This window comes from Mustelus asterias, chromosome 3, assembly GCF_964213995.1.
Source record: "Mustelus asterias chromosome 3, sMusAst1.hap1.1, whole genome shotgun sequence".
NCBI lineage: Eukaryota > Metazoa > Chordata > Chondrichthyes > Carcharhiniformes > Triakidae > Mustelus > Mustelus asterias.
Window position 1 is genome coordinate 3,621,496 of NC_135803.1, and position 23,536 is coordinate 3,645,031.

At 43.9% G+C, this 23,536-nt stretch overlaps 1 protein-coding gene across 5 annotated transcripts in view; it reads left to right on the plus strand.

The window, feature by feature from the left end:
* abcf3 (ATP-binding cassette, sub-family F (GCN20), member 3) overlaps window positions 1-23,536 on the plus strand; it is a 125,189-nt gene that overhangs the window by 94,034 nt on the left and 7,619 nt on the right. For all 5 annotated transcript variants that reach the window (XM_078204235.1, XM_078204236.1, XM_078204249.1 and 2 more), the window contains 5 exons: window positions 7,407-7,607; window positions 9,524-9,600; window positions 12,181-12,225; window positions 15,465-15,597; window positions 21,284-21,372. In XM_078204235.1, coding sequence (XP_078060361.1) covers window positions 7,407-7,607; window positions 9,524-9,600; window positions 12,181-12,225; window positions 15,465-15,597; window positions 21,284-21,372 — 545 coding nt within the window. The remainder of the gene's footprint in view (window positions 1-7,406; window positions 7,608-9,523; window positions 9,601-12,180; window positions 12,226-15,464; window positions 15,598-21,283; window positions 21,373-23,536) is intronic.

The following is a 23,536-nucleotide window of genomic DNA, read 5'->3' on the forward strand; positions in this document are numbered from 1 at the left end:
TCACCTGCCCTTATTTCCCAAGAGGAGGTCAAGTTTTGCCCCCTCTCTAGTCGGGCCATCCACATACTGAATGAGAAATTCCTCCTGAATACGTTCAACAAATTTCTCTCCATCCAACCCTCTAATACTATGGCTGTCCCAATCAATGTTGGGAAAATTAAAATTCCCTACTATTTCCACCCTATTTTTCTTGGAGCTATCTGTAATCTCCTTACATATTTACTCCTCAATTTCCCACTCACTATTTGGGGGCCTATGGTATAACTCTATCAAAGTGATTTCCCCCTTATTTCTCAGTTCTACCCATATAGACTCAGTGGGCGAACCCTCGAATATATCCCCCCTCAGTATTGCCGTGATCTCCCTAAACAAAAATGCAACTCCCCCCTTCTCTCTTACCTCCTGTTCTATCTTTCCTATCGCATCCATGCCCTGGAACATTGAGCTGCAAGTCCTGCCCCTTCTTTAGCCATGTTTCAGTAATTGCTATAATATCCCAGTCCCTGTACCCATCCATGCCCTGAGTTCATCTGCCTTGCCCGTCAGGCCTCTTGCATTGAAATAAATACAGTTTAATCTCGATTTCCCTTGCTCTCTGCCCTGCTTTCTCATACCATCTGTTCGGTCATGTTTTGTACACTCTCTGTGTTTTATTTCTCTGAGCCATACTGGACCCGTTCACTGAGTTCTCCACAGTCTCTGTACTCTATACTGTGGGCCTTTTTGATTTTTGTCTTTGGTTTTTCTGCCTTCCACTTTTTTCCTTACTGCCTTTTGTTCCTGTCCCCACTTTACTTCCGTCTGGCTTCCTGCGTCGGTTCCCATCCCCCTGCCACATTAGTTTAAACCCTCCCCGACAGCACTAACGAACACTCCCCCCGAGGACATTGGTTCTAGTCCTGCCCAGGTGCAGACCATCCGACTTATACTGGTCCCACCTCCCCCAGAACCAGTTCCAATGTCCCAGGAATTTGAATCCCTCCCTCTCGCACCATCCCTCAAACCACATATTTGCTATCTTGGCTACTCTGACTAGCATGTGTCACTGGTCACAATCCTGAGATTACTACCTTTTGAGGTCCTACTTTTTAGTTTAACTCCTGACTCCCTACATTCAGCTTGTAGGACATCATTCCATTTTTTATTGATATTGTTGGTGCTTATCTGCACCACGACAGCTGGCTGTTCGCCATCCCTCTCCAGAATGTCTTGCAGCCGCTCCGAGACCCCCTTGACTCTTTCACCAGGAAAGTAACATAGGATCCTGGAGTCTTGTTTACGTCCGCAGAAACAGCTGTCTATTCCCCTTACAATTGAATCCTCTATCACGATAGCTCTGCCACTCTTTCTCCTGCCCTCCTGTGTAGCAGAGCCAGCCACGGTGCCATGAACCTGGCTGCTGCCACTTTCCCCTGGTGAGCCATCTCCCCCAGCAGTATCCAAAACGGTACATCTGTTTTGGATGAAGATGACCACAGGGGACCCCTGCACTGCCTTCCAATCGTGGTCACCCATTCCCTATCTCCCTCAGTAATTTTTATCTGCGGTGTGACCAGCTGACTGAACATGCTATCCCCGACTTCCTCAGCATCATGGATGGTCCAAAGTGAATCCATCCACATCTCCAGAGCTGTCAAGCGGTCTACCAGGAGCTGCAGTTGGACACATTTCTTGCACGTGAAGGAGCCAGGGACATCCGAAGAATCCATGAATTCCCACAAAGCACAAGAGGAGCATGACATGGGTCTGGGATCTCCTGCCATGACTTAACCCTTAAGTTAACTTACAACAACAATGCCACGACAAAAAAAGAGAAAAAAGAAAGGAAAAACTACTTGCCAGTCACCAGCCAACCACTTACCTGCTGGCTGTGACGGTCCGGTTTGATTTCTTCCCAACTCTAATTTGCCCTTGAGTCTCCCTCACGGGTCCGCCTCTCAGCTCCTCCCGAAGGTGAGCACCTCTTTCCCCTCAGCACTGAATTCCCATTCAGCTCCAAATTCCCGATACCCTCGCTCTGGCTGAATCTCTCTCAGGCTGTAGTCTCCCTCCCACTGGTCCACTGATCCTCTGACCATAGACTCTTGTGCATCCCCTGAGTGCCTTCAATTACTCAGGCCTTTTAATCTGAAATTCCCTCGCTACACTTCACCTTCCCTCACCTTCAGTACCATCTCCAAACCCACCTCCATCCAAGCTTTTGATCATTCTTCTTAACATCTTGTAGGCTGGATATCCCTTTTCTTCTTTGATGCCTGTATGAATGTTTTTCTGCATTAAGCACACTGTATAAATGTAAGCTGCTGTTCTTTTGGGGCTAATGTGTATTTGTTTGAAAGAAAGGCATGCATTTATATAGTAAGAAGTTTAACAACACCAGGTTAAAGTCCAACAGGTTTATTTGGTAGCAAAAGCCACACAAGCTTTCGGAGCTGCAAGCCCCTTCTTCAGGTGAGTGGGAATTCTGTTCACAAACAGAGCATATAAAGACACAGACTCAATTTACATGAATAATGGTTGGAATGCGAATACTTACAACTAATCAAGTCTTTAAGAAACAGAACAATGTGAGTGGAGAGAGCATCAAGACAGGCTAAAAAGATGCTCTCTCCACTCACATTGTTTTGTTTCTTAAAGACTTGATTAGTTGTAAGTATTCGCATTCCAACCATTATTCATGTAAATTGAGTCTGTGTCTTTATATGCTCTGTTTGTGAACAGAATTCCCACTCACCTGAAGAAGGGGCTGGCAGCTCCGAAAGCTTGTGTGGCTTTTGCTACCAAATAAACCTGTTGGACTTTAACCTGGTGTTGTTAAACTTCTTACTGTGTTTACCCCAGTCCAACGCCGGCATCTCCACATCATGACTGCATTTATATAGCAGCTTCTCATTCCTGAAATGTTTGAAGGCTTCACATGCACAATCAACCACTCTGAAGTTCAGTGACAGTAGGAAAAATGAGCAGACATTTTACATAAAACCAGCTGCTGCAAGAAAGGCAATTTATTTTTCTGGCATTTGTTGAAGGAGGATAACTTATGAATAATTCTGACTACATCATGGAACTTTTACTGTCTGCTGTAATAGACAAATGGGGTACCGGTTTCCTGCCTCTATCTGAAGGCTGGCATCCCTAACAATGAAACACTGCACTGAAGTCTCTCAAAGTGGGACGCACAGCCAGCCTTGCGACAGAGACAGGCTGACAGAAGCAGTCAGCGAGCGGAGTGTGACAGGAAGAAAAATGAAATGTTATAATTGTAAAGTGTATGAGCTTTGCACTGGTACTCGCTGTGTTCGTGCAGTTGGATTTTAAAAAATCATTTTATTATCTGACAAGTTCTTGAAGACATATATGCTTGTTATTGGAGAATGATGCATTAGGTAATTTGATTGTGATGGGAGTGAGACCCTGAACCGAGTCTACACGATTACATGCTGAATATGCAAAGCAGACATTAACAAAAGCAGTGAAGTTGAATGAAGTAAGCTGGCATTGTAATGTTAAGCCTTTGCTGTGTTGTCGGTTCTATTTTCTGCTATGTGGCTCATTGCTATTTGACACACACCCCACTCCCTACCACCCTTGTATAAATAAAATGCATTTCCCCTTGTGGACAAGTCAGTTAGCAGGGGTCACAGATTTAAGGTGATTTGTAGAAGGATTAGAGAGGGCACGAGGATAAACTTCATCCACAGGGTGGTGGGTATCTGGAATTTGCGGTCTGGCTTGGTGGTGGAAGCAGAACCATCGACTCATTTAAAAGGTCCCAGTTTCTGTACCTGAAATGCTGTGATCGGCAAGGCTACGGACCAGGTGCTGGAAGGTGGGATTAGAACAGGCGGCTTTTTAAAAAATATATATATATATTTTGGCTAGTACAGACAAGATGGGCTGAATAGCCTCGCTCACAGCTGTAACTTTTCCATGGTTCTATTTCTACAGTTCAGGGCTTTTGATTGTCCATACATTACTGGGATGGTAGGATATTTCATTTTAGAGTTTAAAGCTAACCTCCACCTGTAAAGAAATGTAAATATTGTACACTGAATTGCTCTGTTCAGTAATAACGCACAGCGAGTGTGTAGCTGGGATGTCTGAGGAATGACCATCAGTGATGACGGAATTTGAAAAAGAAAGACTTGCATTTATATAGCGCCTTTCGTCATTTTGAGATATCCCAAGTCGGTTTACAGCCAGCGAAGTGTTTTTGAAGTAATGACTGTTAATTTAGGAGGGTGTCAATGTTGGTGCAGCTAATCACTTTTGATGAATGCCAGTGGGTCCCAGTTTGCAGAGAGAAATAGATTCACATTACTTCCCTGTGATTACATGTGAAAATCTTGAGATCTTAGTGCATACAAATGGAAGTTAGCTCTGTAATTGTAAACTGGTGGCCTTGATTATAGGAGATGGCACCCTTTGTATACTAGAGACAGGCCATTGAATTTGTGCTTTCCTTGTACGAGAAAATGATGGAGTGACAGATGTGACATTCCAAACTTTGATCCCCTGTGGTGGGACTTGTGAAGTTTAACTTGTTCAGTCACTGCAGATTCTTAGCTTAGTGCATTTCTTATTCTGCAGGACAGAATCGGAAAATGATTGAATGGCCGTGGAAGTACTGCCCTGACTGCTGTACAGCGTGGCACTGAGGTTTAGGTAGCAGTAATCCAGTCTGTGCTGGATTACATTTGACCTCCCCATGCACTGGATCAGGGAGGAGTTGGAGGTTAACCAGCATTCCTGCTCCCAATCACCTTCTGGTGACCCTCCCTGCAGGAAGATGTTACACGGGTATTGATTGAGGACATTATTCAGCTTGGCTTTGATACATCTGATGATGGATGATACTGAACCTTGCTGTCTAACCTCAGGCATCAAGAATAAATACTTGGATTGGATGTGTTCCTTACAGTTAGAGTACTGCATATAGTTTTGGTCGCTGCACTACAAGAAGGATGGAATCATGTGTGAGCGTACAGAGATTTACAAAGATGGTGCCAAGAATGGAGTATTATAGCCACGAGGGGCTGGAAAAGTTCTCTTTAGAACAGAGGAGACTGAGGGAAGGTTTAATTGATGTGTGTAAACTTGAGGGGCCCATTTCCCTTAGCAGTAAGGTCAATATTTGGGGGGGCCATAGATTAAAGTAATTGGCAGAATGAGTAGAGGAGCATTAAGAATTTAATTCCTTCCAGAGGGGAGTGGGGCTCACAACAGATAACAGGCAAAATGCTGGCTTAAAGCAGTTAACTAAATTCTCAACTCTTCTGACTGAGATCAGCAGCATAATATTGGCATTTGTTTGAGGAACTACAACATGCTCAGCATTTTCTACATTGTGCAAGGCTGCTCTGTCATGGAGTATCATAAAAAATACTTATCAGTATCATTGCTCAAATGTTTTGAAATACAATTAAAATGCTGATTTATTTTTGAAACTTATTTCTTCAGTTGCTGAGTATAGTTTTTTTTCTGGAACTGTTGACTTTTGGAACCTCTCTGCTCTCAACTCTCCCTCCGTTAGTGCCGATTTGTTAAGGGCAAATTGTGTTCAACTTGATTGAGTTTTTTGAGGTAACAGAGGTTGACCAGGGTAATGCACAAGCTTTTTTTATTGTTTGTGGGTGTGATCATCACTAGGTAGGCCTACATTTACTGTCCATCCCTAATTGCCCTTCAGAAGGTGGTGGTGAGCTGCTGCAGTCCATGTGGTGTAAGTACACCCACAGTGCTGTTAGAGAGGGGGTTCCAGGTTTTTCATGTAGCTGCAGTCAAAGAGCAGTGATATAATTACAAGTCAGGATGTTGTGGGGCTTAGTTAGAAAACTCCAGCTTCTCATGTGCCTGCTGTCCTTGGTCTGACTGATGAGGGTAGTGGGTTTGGAAGGTGCTGTCAAAGTCAGCTGAGTGAGTTGTTGCAATGCACCTTGTAGATAAATGATGCATACAGTTGCTACTGTATGCAGGTGTGGAGAGAGTAAATATTTATAATGGTGAATGGGGTGTCATGTGTACATGGCTTTCCAAAGGCGTTTGATGAAGTGGCACGTAATCGGCTTGTCAACAAAATTGAAGCTTGGAATAAAACGAGCAATGGCAGTATGGCTTCAAAGTTGGCTGAGTGAGAATAGTGGTGGATAATTGTAAGGTGGGCTTCCCATGGCTCAGTAGACTTGGTATCAAATTTTGCAGATGACACAAAGTTTAAGAATTGTAAACTGTGGGATGACTGATAAATTTTACGAGGACACAGCTTGGTGGAATGGGCAGACAAGTGGCAAATGAAATTTAATGTAGGGAAAATGTGAAGTGATACATTTTGGTAGGAAGAACAAGAGGAGGCAATATAAAATAAGCGGTACAATTGTAAAGTGAGTGCAGGAGCAGAGAGCTGGGGGTATACATGCAGAAATCATTCAAGGCTGCATGGCAGGTTGAGAAATTGGATAAAAAGGCATGAGGGGTCCTGGGTTTTATAAACAGAGGCTTAAAGTACAAAACTAAGGAAGCAATAGGAACCTTTATGAAACATTGGTTCTATCTATTCTTGACACCACACCTTAGGAAGGATGTGAAAGTCTTTGACTGATTGCAGAACAATTTGTGAGAATGGTTCCAGAGATGAGGGAGTTCAGCGACATGGGCAGATTGGAGAAGTTGGGGCTGTTCTCTTTGGAGAAGAAAATGTTAAGAGGAAATTTAATGGAGGCACTCAAAATCACGAAGTGTCTAGACAGAGTAGATAGAGTGGCAGGAGTGTTGAAATGATGTGGAGATGCCGGCGTTGGACTGGGGTGGGCACAGTAAGAAGTCTCACAACACCAGGTTAAAGTCCAACAGGTTTATTTGGTAGCAAATACCATAAGCTTTCGGAGCGCTGCTCCTTCGTCAGATGGAGTGGTTATCTGTTCTCCAACAGTGCACAGACACAGAAATCAAGTTACAGAATATTAATTAGAATGCAAATCTCTACAGCCAGGAGTGTTGAAAACCAGAGGACACGGATAAAAGCACTAACAGTAACATGAGGGGCAAATATTTTTATGCAGCAAGTGGTTAGCTTCTGGAATTCACTGTCTGATAGTATGGTGAATGTGTATTCAGTTGTGACTTTCAAAGGGAGTTGGTTCAGCACCCAGAGAAAAGATTGCAGGGTTGAAGAGTGGGACTAGCTAAGTTGTTCCGACAGAGAGACAACTGGCTAAATGGTGGCCTTCTGTGCTGTAACCATTTTGAGAGTACCTCCAGCATTTCATACATTGAGAACTTGTACATTGCAGTACATTGTTAGCTGGATTGGCTCTTGCTTTGCTGAGGACTGCACTGTTCACACAGGTGTCTTTAATGTGTTGTGTACTGAATGATCTTTCTGCTAAAGCCGGATGCTTCTCTTTCAGACCTGGCAATCCACAATCTTGGTCGTGTCGCACGACCGCAACTTCCTAAATGCCGTGGCAACTGACATTGTTTACCTGCACTCACAGCGCCTGGAAACCTACAGGGGCGATTATGAGAACTTTGTAAAGACGAAAGAGGAAAGGCTGAAAAACCAGCAGCGCGAGTACGAAGCTCAGCAGCAATACAGAGAGCACATACAGGTATGTGTTCAGCATCGGCACGGAATCAGAGAGATGCTGCCCAGGAACTTCCTGCATATTTATACCCAGAGGTGCACCTAACCTTGGTGCAATCCAGTTACGTGATGTAAAGATTGCAGGATTTTGGGTGCATGGATATTTTCTCTCAGAGGTGGCTGTGTTTTTTAATTATTCTATGACATTGCTCTAAGACGCATTAAAAATTGTGACATTTCCCTGTTAGCAGGAATCTGGACATCGCTGTGCCTAAACTGCATGAATAATGGTTCCATGTGCCGAAACTTTAAGCCTTTTGAGATTGGGGAAATGGGGGTGTTTTTGGGTCTAACTTCGTGGGGCTACAGATGTGGGAATTTCAAGACCAGAGTGTGCTGCTGGTCCTTACACAATGGAAAGGCCCAAGACTGTCGGTCAATCTTGCCCTGGGTAAGCAGTTGGGCTGTTAGATTGGCCACAGTGTCTGTGTTCGTGTCCAAGGGGCTCATGGGTTGGGCAGCTCCTGACCGCTGACTGGAGACTCCAGCTGAAAACTGTGGGGACTGGATGTAGACAGGATCAGACCTCCTCTCCGTGATACCTGCCCAGTTGAATAGCTTGGTAATGGTTGCTTTGAGATTGATGCAAGGAATAGTCAGTTGGACAGGATATCAGAGAGCAGCAGGAGCCCATTGAACTCCATCCGAATCAATACTTTGATCGGGAGAATCTGGGGAACAGGGAGCCTGTTGGAGAGTTCTTTCCTTATGGTGATTCATTTTCATTTCAGTTTTCTCTGTGTTTGAAACACTGTCTCAGCTATCTTGGAGATTGTTTAGTCACAGCATTGAAGATGGGAGCAGTACAGTCACTTGTGTCAGGTTGATGTAGAACCATAATTAGTTTCCCTACATCATAATGATCAAACATTTACTCTTGGGGACAGTACAAAAGCTATTCCTGGTGTTCATAATTTGGAATCTAACATCTGTAAAAATAAGACCATAAGACCATAAGACATAGGAGCGGAAGTAAGGCCATTCGGCCCATCGAGTCCACTCCACCATTCAATCATGGTTGATTTCAACTCCATTTACCCGCTCTCTCCCCATAGCCCTTAATTCCTCGAGAAATCAAGAATTTATCAATTTCTGTCTTGAAGACGCTCAACGTCTCGGCCTCCACAGCCCTCTGTGGCAATGAATTCCACAGACTCTAAATCTCTAAATCTACAGAGATACAGTATTAGTGGGGATGTCACTGTATAACACGGGTACAGTACTGGTGGGGATGGGTCTGTCACTGCATAATACTGGGGTACAGTACTGGTGGGGACGGGTCTGTCACTGTATAGCACTGGGGTACAGTACTGGTGGGGATGGGTCTGTCACTGTATAGCACTGGGGTACAGTACCAGTGGGGATGGGTCTGTCACTGTATAACACTAGGGTACAGTACTGGTGGGGACAGGTCTGTCACTGCATAACACTGGGGTATAGTACTGGTGGGGATGGGTCTGTCACTGTATCCGGCTTGCACTTTGCAATAATGAAATGATTCAGTAGGGTAGATACAGAGAAACTGTTCCCTCTGCTGGTGAAATCAAGATCAAAAGCTCTTATAATGTGAGTTAAACCATTCATCAGGAACACCTTTCCCGCGAATGGTCGTGGAAACCCGGACTGTCCCACATGACAGTTACTTGGGGGTGGGTTCAGTTGAAATTTTCAAGACTGAGCTCGATCAAGGTTTGTTAGAAAAGAGAGATGGAGCAAGTGTATAAATGGAGTGAGGTACAGGTCTGTGATAACGTCATTGAGGTCGAATAGACTTGCAGGGTGCCACAACTTGCCGACTTGTTCCGAATGCGAAACCGGTCTTGTGAATCTGTCAATCCCACAGTTGATTTTTTAATGAAATGATGATCTGTTTGAATCTAGGTGTTCATCGACAGATTCCGGTACAATGCTAACAGAGCTTCACAAGTACAAAGCAAGCTGAAACTGCTGGAAAAGCTGTAAGTATTGGGTGTTCATGACAATGAAAGTTAGACTGTTTAAGAATAAGACACTGTGGCTGAGTGGCTAATCACGCTTAGTGTTCTTTGCACCATTGAGGCATTGTTGAACTTGAAAGCTGAGGGTTGGAGCTTGGAGAACTGTGAGGGGCATCTATTCTTGAGAACTAGTTTGCAAAACACACACCAGGCATTGCTGCTTCGATATGATCCTTCAGTGCTCACGCTGTTATGACAGTTCTGTGGATGAGAAGCAGAGTTTAAGAAATACTCTCATTTATAGAATAATGTGTTGAAGGGAAAAGCTCTTTTTTAAATTCTTCCATGGAATGTTGGTGTCACTGGCAAAGCCAACATTCGTAGCTCATCCTTAATTGCCCTTGGACCGAGTAGCTTGCAGTTCCAGCTGGCAAGATACTAACAAGGAGCAGGAGTAGGTCAATTCAGTCCTCGAGCCTGCTCACCATTTAATAAGGTCATGGCTGATCTTCTAGTAATCCCAATTCTGCATCTCACCTACCTACAGTAACCTATCACCCTCTTGCTTACCAAGAATTTATCTGCCTTAAAAATATTCAAAGACTCTGCTTATGCCACCTTTTCAGGATGAAAGTTACAAAGACTCTCAACCCTCTGAGTAAAACCCTTTTGCCTCACCTCTGTTTTAAATGGACGACCTTTTTTTTAAAAAAAAATGTCACGAGTCAACCTTATTACTGAGACTCTGGGGTCACTTGTAAGCCAGGCTAAGTAAGGACAGTAGATTTCCTTCCCGAAAGGACATTGGTGAACCAGATGGATTTTTATGACAATCAACAATGGCTTCATGTCATCAATACTGAGGCTAGCTTTTCAATTCCAGATTCTGAATTCAATTTTAATTCCACCAGCTGCCATGGTGGGATTTGAACCTGTGTCCGCAGAACCACTGTGTCACTGTCTCCACTTGAACTAGTATTTAAGCATCTTTTTGTACCATTGATTTTTTAAAAACTGAATGAAACCTCAGTGAAGATTTAATCTTGATTCTATTGTGTGAGGAAGCCAGAGGCTCGAAGCCAGACACTCCGAATGCTTTATCAATCTGTAGCTGGTGTCGGCGGAATAGATATGTTGCAGAGCCAGCACAAAGCAGCCTGTATTTCTTATAACCTCTGATTGCCACTCTGAATCCAGGAGTTAGTAGAACACCAGGTGTTCACAATATCCTGTCAGCAAAAGACTTCCATAGGTATCCTCAAAGAGTCTAAGGCTGTACAATCCATATTAATGACATCTGGTACCGTTGCTTCCCATGAGAGCGCGCCTTTAACTTGGGCATCTTGGCCCGGGCTCAAATCCCACTTCAAGCAAAGTTCCAAGTTGATATCCAGCATGATAGTTAGCTTTAGTTTGTGAACTCAACCCTCACTGTGAAGAGTTGAGAAAGGGGGATGAGGTGGAATGTGGCTTGAAATGTTACATACTTCGTCCAGGACTGTGCCGCATGTTGCAGTATTGTGTACTCTCGGGTAATCGCTTCTCGGCCTTTTGGCTAAGATCAAGTGTATGGTCGGCACCCCATTGTCGGCCGCACTTGGTTGAGGTCATTAGGTTACGCTGAGGCTTCATATGTTTCATATGAAGCAATTTTTTAAAGCGGCATCTCGGCCTTTTGGCTAAGATGCAAATGTGCTCAAGTCTTGGAGGAGGAACCTCCCCCTTCTCCAATCAGCTTGGCTCGTGTAGATCAGGCCCAGGACAGGGTGGTTTGGTCGCTCGCCCTGTCTTGTCAGCCTGGATCTGAAATGTCTCAACTTGTTGAGACTCTGAATTGGATTTGATTTGATTGAATTGGAAAAGTATTTTTTTTTAAATTGTGTACTCTCGGTAACCGCGCTGGGCTGGTCATCATTTCCTGTTCCACTGGTTTACACATTCTGACTCCTCGTCAGCTTAAACATATTTGTCTAAATAGTGGTGGTAAATTGCCAACAGTGTGTTTAGTGGAACCCATCCCATCTCTGCTCTTAGAACAACCTGAAATTCACCTCCTCACAGTACACTGGGAGTACCTTCACCACACAACTGTGGCAGTTCAAAAGGTAGCTCACCATCACCCTCTCCAGGACAATTTGGGATGGGCAATAAATACAGCTCTTGATGCCCACATGCTGAGAATAAATACAAGACTTTGCCATGTATTCTGTTTGAATATTTTGGGCGTATAAGTTGCTGATTTATGAGAATGAGCAAACATTTTAAACGCAGGTGACCCAATCAGTTTACATTCTCTCTAATTTTTTCAATAGTCTCTCAAACAAAAGGAAAGGAATTTTTAATCTTTCATTGCTTTTCAAAATGTTTAAAATGTGTTTTTTCTAAGATTCAAGTGTTAGATTTTATTGAAGTACCTAAGTGTCATTTTTATATTTTTGGTGAAATCTCTGACAGTCCTTATCAAAGGACCCACCTTCACTGCTAACCTGCCTTATCGCAGACTGTCTTGTGTATTTCTACACCCCAGTTACTGCATTTTGTGCTTGAATAATTGAATTGGTTTCCATGCATTTTGAATTTATAATTATTTAATTCCTTCAGGCCAGAGCTGAAACCTCTTGAAAAGGAGCTGGAGGTGACTATCAGGTCAGTGCAGTGCAATGAAATCATAGAATAATGCTGGCTGAATGATGCCATTCAGCCCATTGTGTTTGTACTGGTTCTTTTGGAAAAAATGTAAAGACAGTAAAAAGTTTTGCATTGGGCAGAAATCAAACCCTGGCCTCTGTGGCAGGTAAGAATTCTAGCACTGAACCACCAGTGGCTGCCTGGCAACTGGCTTCAGACATGAATCTAATACACCAATACATACTCTAGTATAGCACAAAGCCATTGCTAAGCTTGTATGGAGGATATTGCTGCCCCTGGGTTGGTTGTGGGGGGGGGGGGTGTCCAGGGGGTTGGGGGGGGGGGGTGGTATGCGTGCAGCAGTGGGTCACGGGCAGTGGTTGCAGTGGGGAGCTTTCTAAAATGAAGAGAATTGAGATACAAATTAAATTACCAGTGAAGAGTATAGTATAAATAGGGACATGAATGCATTCATTGAGGAATATATGATGGATAGCTGGGCACGAAGGATGTAGTGAAAGCTAGGTAGGTGGGGTTGACATTTTTTGAAAGGGGGCAAGTTGATTGTGTTAGTGTTCTGGACCCGAACCCCAAGGTACATTATAAAGCCAGACACAACCCAAACAATTTTTCAATTATAGCACAAATGTGAAGATGGGATGTTTCATTCTAGGAGTAATTCCGCTGACAAATTAGGGATCTTTTATCAAAACAAGCTTTATTCATAACACAGTTGAAGTATAACTCTTAACAAAGGAAACAGCTTAACCATTAATACTTGAAAAAAACTAAAATGAAAGGAAACAACTTCAATTTCTAACTTATCACTCCTTCTGTTCCAAATAAGCAACGTTCTCTTACAGACTTAATATTCCACTTTAAATACAGTTAGCAACCATGCATACACTTGCTATAAGGAGTGTAGACAATCTGGAAGCTTTCAGAGAGAGGTTTTGAGTTTGAGCAGCTTGCTCAATCTCTGTCTTTAAACCCCAGCCAGAACTGAAAGCTGTTTTTTCTCTGCTACGTACCTAGCTCCTGCCAGTAACCACATTATCACATGACCCTGTCAATCAGCCTAATCAAAAACCCCAGGGGAAATATTCAGCTATAAACAAAAATCCATCAGCTTTCTCCCAAGTAAACACTACATAGCTAAAATGAGTAATTATCCTGCTCTCCCAGCATCTGAGCTGCATTCACTCCAGACACACACAGTCTATAGAAAAATCTTTTTAAAAAGATCGCTTAAACATAACATATACCTACTATAGCGCACTATCATCACAATAGGAATGAATGACTTTTCTTTATACCAACAAGTTATAAGTTTACTTAGGACTACTTAAGGAAGTGACCCTGGAAATAGTAGATCCATTGGTGGATATTTTCCAAAATTCTTTTCACTTTGGACTAGCTCCTACAGATTGGAGGATAGCTAATGTAAGCCTGCTATTCAAAAAGGGAGGTAGGGAGAAAACAGGGAAGTATAAGAACATAAGAAATAGGAGCAGGAGTAGGTCTTCTGGCCCCTTGAGCCTGCCCCGCCATTCAATAAGATCATGGCTGATCTGAAGTGGATCAGTTCCACTTACCCGCCTGATCCCTATAACCCCTAATTCCCTTACCGATCAGGAATCCATCTATCCGTGATTTAAACATAGACCAGTGAGTCTAACGTAGGCACTGGGGAAGTTGCTAGAATCTATTGTCAAGGATTTCATAACTTGGCATTTGGACGGCAATGGTATAATCAGACAAAGTCAGCTTGGATTTACAGGAGGGAAATCATGCTTGACGAATCTACTGGAGTTGACCGAGGAGAATCAGTGGATGTGGTTATTTAGACTTTCAGAAGGCTTTCGACAAGGTCTCTCATAACAGACTATGTAAAGTTAAAGTACATGGAACTGCAGGAAAGTCTTGAGGTGGACAGAAAACTGGTTAGCAGGTAGGAAGTAAAGAGTTGGCATAAATGCGTCTTTTTCTGATTGGCAGTCAGTGACTAGTGGGATTCCGCAGGGATCTGTGCTCGGACCCCAACTGTTCACATTATATATTAATGATTTGGAAGAGGGAGCTGAACATATTATCTCCAAATTTGCAGATGATACAAAATTGGTTGGGAGGGTGAGCTGTGAGGAGGATGCAGAGATGTTTTGGCGTGACTTGGACAGGCTGTGTGTGTGTAGCCATATGCATGGTGAGATGCAGAATAATGTGGATAAATGTGAGGTTATCAACTTTGGTAGCAATAATAGGAAGACAGATTATTACTTGAACGGATGTAAATTGAGAGAGGTGAATACTCAGTGAGACCTTGGTGTTCTCGTGCATTAGTTGCTGAAAGTAAGTGCATAGGTTCAGCAGGCAATGAAGAAGGCAAATGGTATGTTGGCCTTCACAGCGAGAGGATTTGAGGATAGGGATGTTTTGCTGCAGTTGTACAATGCATTGGTGAGGCCACACCTGGAGCATTGTGTGCAGTTTTAGTGTCCTTATCTGAGGAAGGATGTCCTTGCTATAGAGGGATTACAGCAAAGGTTTGCCAGGCTGATTCTTGGGATGGCAGGTCTGTCATATGAGGAGAAACTAAATCAGTTTGGATTATATTCACTATATTTAGAAGAGTGAGAGGAGATCTCATAGAAACTTATAAAATTCTAGCAGGTAAGATTCAGAAAGAACATCCCCGATGGTGGGGGGAGTCCAAAAATAGGGGTCATAGTTTGAGGATAAGGGGTAAACCTTTTAGAACTGAGGTGAGGAGAAATTCCTTCACCCAGAAGGTGGTGAATGTGTGGAATTCACTCCCACAAAGTAGTTGAGGCCAAATTTTTGTGTGATTTCAAGAAGAAATTAGATATAGCTCTTGGGCTAAAGGGATCAAGGGATATAGGGGGAAGGGGGGAGTCAGGATATTGAATCCGTTGATCAGCCATGATCAAAATGAATGATGGAGCAGGGCCGAATGGCCTACTCCTGCTTCCAGTTTCTATGTTACAATGAGGGTTAGTGCAATAAAGGAGTGAATTGTGCTCTGCTCAGTCTCTGAGGCGAGGCAAACTCATCATGTGGGACTTGGTATGTTATTGCTTAAGCTTGGAAAAGTGAAGGCTGGCAGAACAGAATGTGTATTATTTTGACTGGCTATTTTTCCCAGAGTATAAAGCACTACTTTCAGCTATGTCTCATTTGACACTGTGATTCTGTTGCTTGTGTGTTTAGATTTGACTCCATACTTTGTTCCTTCACAGGTTTCCTGATAATTTTGAGAAGCTGTCTCCTCCAATATTACAGCTGACTGAAGTGGATTTTCACTACTCCACTGAACATCCTATATTCATAAATCTCTCTGTATCGGCTGATCAGGACTCTAGGATTTGTATTGTACGTATGTTTTTCCTTTTATGTCTTATGAGCAAAGATTGGACAGAATGAGTTTAGTTCCACTGTCGTTAAGAGTTTTATTGAAGTATATAAGATAGTGAATGGCCTTGACGATGGTTTTTTAATTCATGGGATGTTGGCATCATTGGCTAAGCCAGCATTTTATTGCCCATCCTTAGTTGACCTTGTGCACATGGGAAGGATGTTTCTTCTTGTGGTGAATCCAGAACGAGGGGGCACTGTTTTAAAATTAGGACAGAGATGAGGAGAAACCTTCTCTCTGAGGGCTTTGCAACTCTGGAACACTGCCTCAGAGGGCTGCGAGAGTGGGGGGAGGGGGGGGTCACAGAATATTTTAAGATGGAGGTAAGACAGGTTCATGTTAGGCAAGGAAATCGGGGATTATTGGAGGTAGATGGGAATGAGGAAATAGAAACACAAAGAACAAAGAAATTAACAGCACAGGAACAGGCCCTTCGGCCCTCCAAGCCTGCACCGACCATGCTGCCCGACTCAACCAAAACCCTCTACCCTTCCAGGGACCATATCCCTCTATTCCCATCCTATTCATGTATTTGTCAAGACGTCCTGAAAAGTCACTACCGTATCCGCTTCCACTACCTTTCCCGGCAACGGGTTCCAGGCACCCACCACCCTCTGCCTCGTACATCCCCTTTAAACTTTGCCCCTCGCACCTTAAACCTGTGCCCCCTAGTAATTGACTCTTCCACCCTGGGAAAATGCTTCTGACTATTCACTCTGTCCATGCCCCTCATAACCTTGCAGACTTCTATCAGGTCACCCCTCAACCTCCGTCGTTCCAATGAGAACAAACCAAGTTTCTCTAACCTCTCCTCATAGCTAATGCCCTCCATACCAGGCAATATCCTGGTAAATCTTTGCTGTACCCTCTCCAAAACCTCCACATCCTTCTGGTAGTGTGGTGACCAGAATTAAACACTATATTCCAAGTGCGGCCTAACTAAGGTTCTATAATGCTGCATGATCAGCCATGATCTTATTGAAGGTACACTCGAGGGATGAATGGCCGACTTCTATTTTGAATGTGTCTAATTTAAGATTTGCGGCGTTTTTGCTTGATCAAAGATAATCTTTAGTTCTGTCAGGTTGAATGTCCTTTCCCCAAAGTGATTGATTGTACTTTTTCAAACTGTTTACCACAGAGTGATGCAGAGGAAATGTTCAGGTCAGTTCTGGGAAGAAGCATTTTCGATTCCCAGTCTTTTCCGGTTTGACTTGCACCCTGTGCAGTGATGTATGTGCAATGACTGACCTCCGTTCCTCTGGGCTTAGTGAGCATAGGAAGGGGCAAGACGGGAGTGCATTGGTATTGGATAAGAATGTGATTCTTTCGACAGTCACATCGAATTACTGTCTTTGTTGGCCATTTAACAAATGACCAAAGGGTTGCTGGTATTCATTGGACTGTAATCCAGCAATGGGGATTGTTCTTTTAGGATGAGGAAGAGAAACATAGAAGATAGGAGCAGGAGGAGGCCATTTGATCTTTTGAGCCTGCTCCGCCATTCATTACCATCATGGCTGATCGTCCAACTCAATAGCCTAATCCTGCTTTCTCCCCATAACCTTTGATCCCATTCGCCCCAAGTGCTATATCCAGCCGCCTCTTGAATACATTCAATGTTTTGGCAAAGCCAAAGATTGTCCATGTGGAGAGGTGGACATACAAGTAGTGATGGGACTGCAACTGCTAATTTTTTTAAATTTAAGTCTACTTATTAGTGTCACAAGTAGGCTTACATTAACACTGCAATGAAGTTACTGTGAAATTCTCCTAGTCACCACACTCCAGCGTCTGTTCGGACACACTTAGATGCATTAGCATGGCCAATGCACCTAACCAGCATATCTTTTGGACTGTGGGAAGAAACAGGAGAACCTGGAGGAAACCCACACAAACATGGGGAGAACGTGCAGATTCCGCACAGACAGTGACCCAGGGCTGGAATTGAACTTGGGTCTCTGGCGCTGTGAGGCAGCAGTGCTCACCACTGTGCAACCGTAATGGAGTAATGATTGCCTTTCATGGCATTTATTTGCTTAATGTACTGTGGTCATAAAGTCAGCTACTTCAATGGGCTTTGGCCGATGTGTTTCCAGTACAATGTGTGTGTGCACAATGGTGCATTGAAAGGGAGCTGTGTGTGCTAATCAGTTTTCTATGCAGTGGAGAGACGTTGCATGGATTGAGAATTGGTGAACATAGAACATTATAGCACAGTACAGGCCCTTCAGCCCTCGATGTTGCGCTAACCAGTGAAACCAATCTAAAGCCCATCTAACCTACACTATTCCAATATCATCCATATGTTTATCCAATGACCATTTAAATGCCCTTAATGTTGGCGAGTCCACTACTGCTGCAGGCAGGGCATTCCACGTCCTTACCACTCTCTGAGTGAAGAACCTACCTCTGACATCTGTCCTATATCTATCACCTCTCAATTTAAAGCTATGTCCCCTCGTGCTTGCTATCACCCATCCGAGGAAAAAGGCTCTCACTCTCCACCCTGTCTAATCCTCTGATCATCTTGTATGCCTCTATTAAGTCACCTCTTAACCTTCTTCTCTCTAACGAAAACAACCTCAAGTCCCTCAGCCTTTCCTCATAAGACCTTCCCACCATACCAGGCAACATCCTGGTAAATCTCCTCTGCACCCTTTCCAATGCTTCCACATCCTTCCTATAATGTGGCGTCCAGAACTGTTCGCAATACTCCAAGTGCGGCCGCACCAGAGTTTTGTACAGCTGCAACATGACCTCCTGACTCCGAAACTCAGTCCCTCTACCAATAAAAGCTAACACTCCGTACGACTTCTTAACAACCCTATCAACCTGGGTGCCAACTTTCAGGGATCTATGCACATGGACACCGAGATCTCTCTGTTCATCCACACTACCAAGTATCTTACCATTAGCCCAGTACTCTGTAATCCTGTTACTCCTTCCAAAGTGAATCACCTCACACTTTTCCAGATTGAGCTCCATTTGCCACCTCTCAGCCCAGCACTGCAGCTTATCTATGTCCCTCTGTAACCTGCAACAACCTTCCGCACTGTCCACAACTCCACCGACTGTAGTGTCATCCGCAAAGGACTGCATGGTGACCGAGATGGAGGAGTACACTACCTGTCTCTGGTTCCACTACTCTACGGAGCACAACGCATATTTAAATCATAGAAACCCTACAGTACAGATAGAGGCCATTCGGCCCATCGAGTCTGCACCGACCACAATCCCACCCAGGCCTTACCCCCATATCCCCACATATTTTACCCGCTAATCCCTCTAACTTATGCATCCCAGGACACTAAGGGGTAATTTTAGCATGGCCAATCAACCTAACCCACACACCTTTGGACTGAGGGGGGAAACCGGAGAGAGCTTCGAAGCGAGAGCTTCGAAAGCTTGTGTGGCTTTTGCTACCAAATAAACCTGTTGGACTTTAACCTGGTGTTGTTAAACTTCTTACTGGGAAAACTTGCAGCCAGTATTCACTTTTTGTTTTCAGCTGGGTCTGGAGCTTCAGGAGCTGTTGTCGTCTTTACCCAAGAAGTTGATGATTCTTGTTTTCTCCCCCAAAAGCAAAACCCTAACGGCTTTTAAAACACAATTTTCCTGGCATGTTTTTTTCCCAAAGCCAAAACCACCCATGTGACCCTTTTTGTAAACACTCCACCAGGATCAAAAACTTTCAAGCTGCTTAATTACCTTTTCTTGTAAAATGCTGTCTTTTCCAGCAACTAGAGTCCTCGCATTAATCCTTTACAGGACAGTGTCTTTTAAAAAATAACTTCTTCCAGGATGTTCTTAGTCCTTGAAGATGAATCATTGTGAAAAAAATTCTTTCATAGGACATGGACGTCACTGACTGGGCCAGCATTTATTGCCCATCCCTAGTTGCCCTTGACGGGGCAGTTAAGAGTCAACCACATTGCTGTGGATCTGAAGCCACATGTAGGCCAGACTAGGTAAGGATGGCCGATTTCCTTCCTAGTTAACCATTAGTGAACCAGATGGGTTTTCCGATAATGGTTTTATGGCCATCAGTAGACACTTAATTCCAGATTTTTATTGAATTCAAATTGTGTCACCTGTCATGGTGGGATTTAAACCCAGAGCATTACCCTCCGTCTCTGGATTACTAGTCCAGTTACAATACCACTACACCACTGCCTTTCCTCCATGATTAAAGTGCTTATGGCAACAGAAAACAGACATGGAATAAACGGGTAATTCTCAGGGTGGCAGGTTATGACATGGGGTACCGGAAGGATCAGTGTTTGGGCCCCAGCTATTCAATGTCTACATTCACAATTTGGATATGGGGACCAAATGTTATATTTCCAAATTAACTGATGGTACAAAACTTGGTGGGAATGTGAGTTGTGAGGAGGGTGCAAAGTGGCTTCAGGAAGATTGAGACAGGATAAGTGAGTTGGCAAGAACAAGACAGGGAAGCACAGAGTTTAACACTGCTACCTCACAGCCAGGGAACTAGGTTCAATTCCAGCCTCAGGTCACTGTCTGTGCGGAGTCTGCACGTTCTCCCTATGTCTATGGGTTTCCTCCGGGTGCTCTGAATTCCTCCCACATTCCAAAGATTTGCAGATTGGGTTGACTGGCCATGCTAAATTGTCTCTTGGAGTCGGGAATTAGCAAAGTACGTGGGTTTGGGGGATGGGGCCTGGGTGGGATTGTTGTCGGTGCAGGCTCAATGGGCCAAAAGCACTGTAGGGATTCTATGACAGAATATAATATGAAAAACTGTGAACTTATCCACTTCAACAGGAAAAACAAAAATGTAAAGCTCCTTAAATGGTGAAAGATTGGGAAGTGTTGATGTCCAAAGGGACCTGGGTGTCCTTGTTCATAAGTCATTGAACAATAACATGCATGTTCAGCAAGCTATTAGGAAGGCTAATGGTATGTTGGCCCTTGCTGCAAGGAGATTTGAGTTCAGGAGTAAAGCCTTGTTGCAATTATATAGAGAATTGGTGAGACTGCACCTGGAGTATTGCGCACAGTTTTGGCTCTCTTGTCATAGAGGGAGTGCAATGGAGGTTCACCAAAGTGATTGCTGGGATGGTGGGATTGTTCTATGAGGAGAGATTGAGGAGACTGCCAGTATTCTCCAGAGTTTCAAAGAATGGGAGGCAATCTAATTGAAGCATGCTGGACTTGACAAGGTAATTGCAGGAAGGATGTTTCTCTGGTTGAGGGGAGGGATGGGGTCCAGAAGCAGGGGACACAGCCTCAGAGTAAGGAGCAGACCATTTGGTGCTGAGTTGAGGAATTTCTTCACTAGGCAAGTGATGATTCTTTGGAATTCTCTATCCAAGAAGGTCTACAGCTCAATTATTGAGTATATTCAAGACTATACTCTACATAATAAAGGTATCAAGGGGTATGGGGATAGTGCGGGAAAATGGCTTTCAGGTAGAAAATCAGCCATGATCGAGCTGAATGGCTGAACAGGCTGGAGGGGCTGAATGGCCTGCTCCTGTTATTTTTTTTAGACATGCTTCAGTAAACTTGCCTTATTAAGCACTTTGGCCTCCTATCCTCCAGACTGCTCTGGTTATTGCTGTAAAATGTGCTTTTGTCGTTGCCGATCTCATAACTGCGGTCTTCTGTCAACAGGTTGGTGAGAATGGCGCTGGTAAAACAACACTGTTAAGGATATTGCTCGGGGACCTGACACCAGTTCAGGGTATCAGACATGCACACAGGTACAGTCTATGGTAACATCACAGACATCTTCAGCCAGTCCTAGAAGGGCTTAAATGAAAACTCTGGGATATATACAATACTCAAACCATACAGTTAAATCAATCTTGACAACACTTGCACTTTTCCTGCACTGTCCTCATATCCCTTGATGTCAATCATGTCCAGAAATCTATTGATTTCTGTCTTGAACGTGATAAATGACTGAGCTTCCACAGCCCTCTGGGGTAGAGAATTCCAAAGATTCACCACCCTCTGAGTGAAGACATTCTTCTTCATCTCAATCTTAAATGGCCTTATTCTGAGATTCACCAGCCAGGGGAAACATCTTATCCACATTTATCCTGTCACACCCTGGAAAAATGTTATATGTTTCAATGAGATTAACTGTCATCTTCCAAACTAGAGATTAGACCCAGTTTCCTTTTTCCTTTTCAAGTGTTTATATAATTTAACTTGGATAATTTCCTGTTGAAGTTGCTATAGAATTGCTAGCTTTGTAACAAGAAGCTCTTGGTATTTTCCTCCTCATCCTCTTGCCAATCCTTTTGTATTCTCTTAGCAATCTATCCATAATTGGTACAGTTTCTCCCTATTTACTCAATGAAAAGTCCCTCATAATTTTATACAAACCTTAACCTTGCCCACTCTTAAGGAGAATGATCCTAGCTCTGAAGAAATCATATGGCTACGAAACGTTAACTCTGGTTCTTTCACTTCAGATGCTGCCATTCCTGCTGGGCTTTTCCAGAATTTTCTGTTTTTGTTCCAGCTTACAGCATCTCCCAAACATCTCAAAAATGGCGTTGTTTGATATGCTGTAACTGTTATGTAGGCAGTATTGACAACCACAGGTATGGTGGGTCATTGAGGGAGTCCCCCTTCATAGCCTGTCTAACGCTGCCATTGATGACTCAAAACAAGGGGCCAGGAGTGTTTCTGTCCTGTGCTGATTGTCACAGTATCCCAGGAGGTCACTCAGCGGCTCATGTAGATTATAGAACTAAACAAAAATGACTGGAGTGTATAAGTCTGTGGATATTGGTTGAAGAGGGGATGGATCTTAACAGTCATCTTGAGCTCACCCAAAACTCGCCCCCTCGGCTGCCGTCATCCCCCCCCCCCCCCCCCACCACCTCGGCCGCCCGCCTCGCCCCCCCCCCCTCTCGGCCGCCCGTCGCGCCCCCCCCCCCCCCCCCCCCCTCGGCCGCCTGCCGCCCCCCCCTCGGCTGCCCGAATAAAAACAATGCAAATTCTTGTGATCTGTGCATGCACAATGGTCATGTTGGCCTTAAATGGGCTGAATTGCAATTAGTGTCTTTGAGTTTATCCAACTCTCGGAATGACACTGATAGCATCAAAACATCGGCAAGTGGGTGATGCCACTGATTGGATCCACTGCTCCCACCCCTGGGTCTCTGCCATGCTGCTCGGGTGGTACTGTGTACCCAGTCACATGTAGGTGAAGAATGTTGTGATAATCTTGAGACTTAGGGGAGATCACTTACACTTCCTCAAACGTGGCTAAAGAGAGAGGAAGGAGAGAAGGTAACTCACGGGAGTAACATTATGTCAGGAACTGTAGATGCAATATACTGGGTGAATAAGAAAGACCTTTGACGCTATTCTAGATTTATTGAGTTTTGTCTTTTGCACATATCATAGATCAGCAGCTGTATGACTGGGATTATGTCAACATCTATCCATGGGGATTGCTTCTAACCATGCCCCATTATTTTTCAGACATTATCTACGGTTCTGCCTCTCCATCTCTCCCTCTGCTACCTGCTCCGCTCTCCTACCCCTGCTTTGTTTTTCACTCTGTCCTCTGTTTTCCCTTCCTCCCCCTGTACTCTATTCCTCTGAGTGTTTCTCTTTCTGCCTCTCCATTGTCCCTATGCTGCCTTTGTCTCAGGCTGTTTTCTATCAGTATCCATAACATTTTTGAAACATTTGTTCAGGTTGTTCATTGTTATATTTTGACAAGTGGCGTCTGCAGGGGATTTGAACCTGCCCAAATCCTCATTCGTTGGCAGCACTGTGTGAATTTCTGTATAGCTTTCCATTACATCAGCTTCCAAATGAAGATTGAGCAATCTTACAGTCAGGAAAATGACCATGACCATGTAATTCCACGTCTGGGCTGGATACCTCGATCAGAATGGT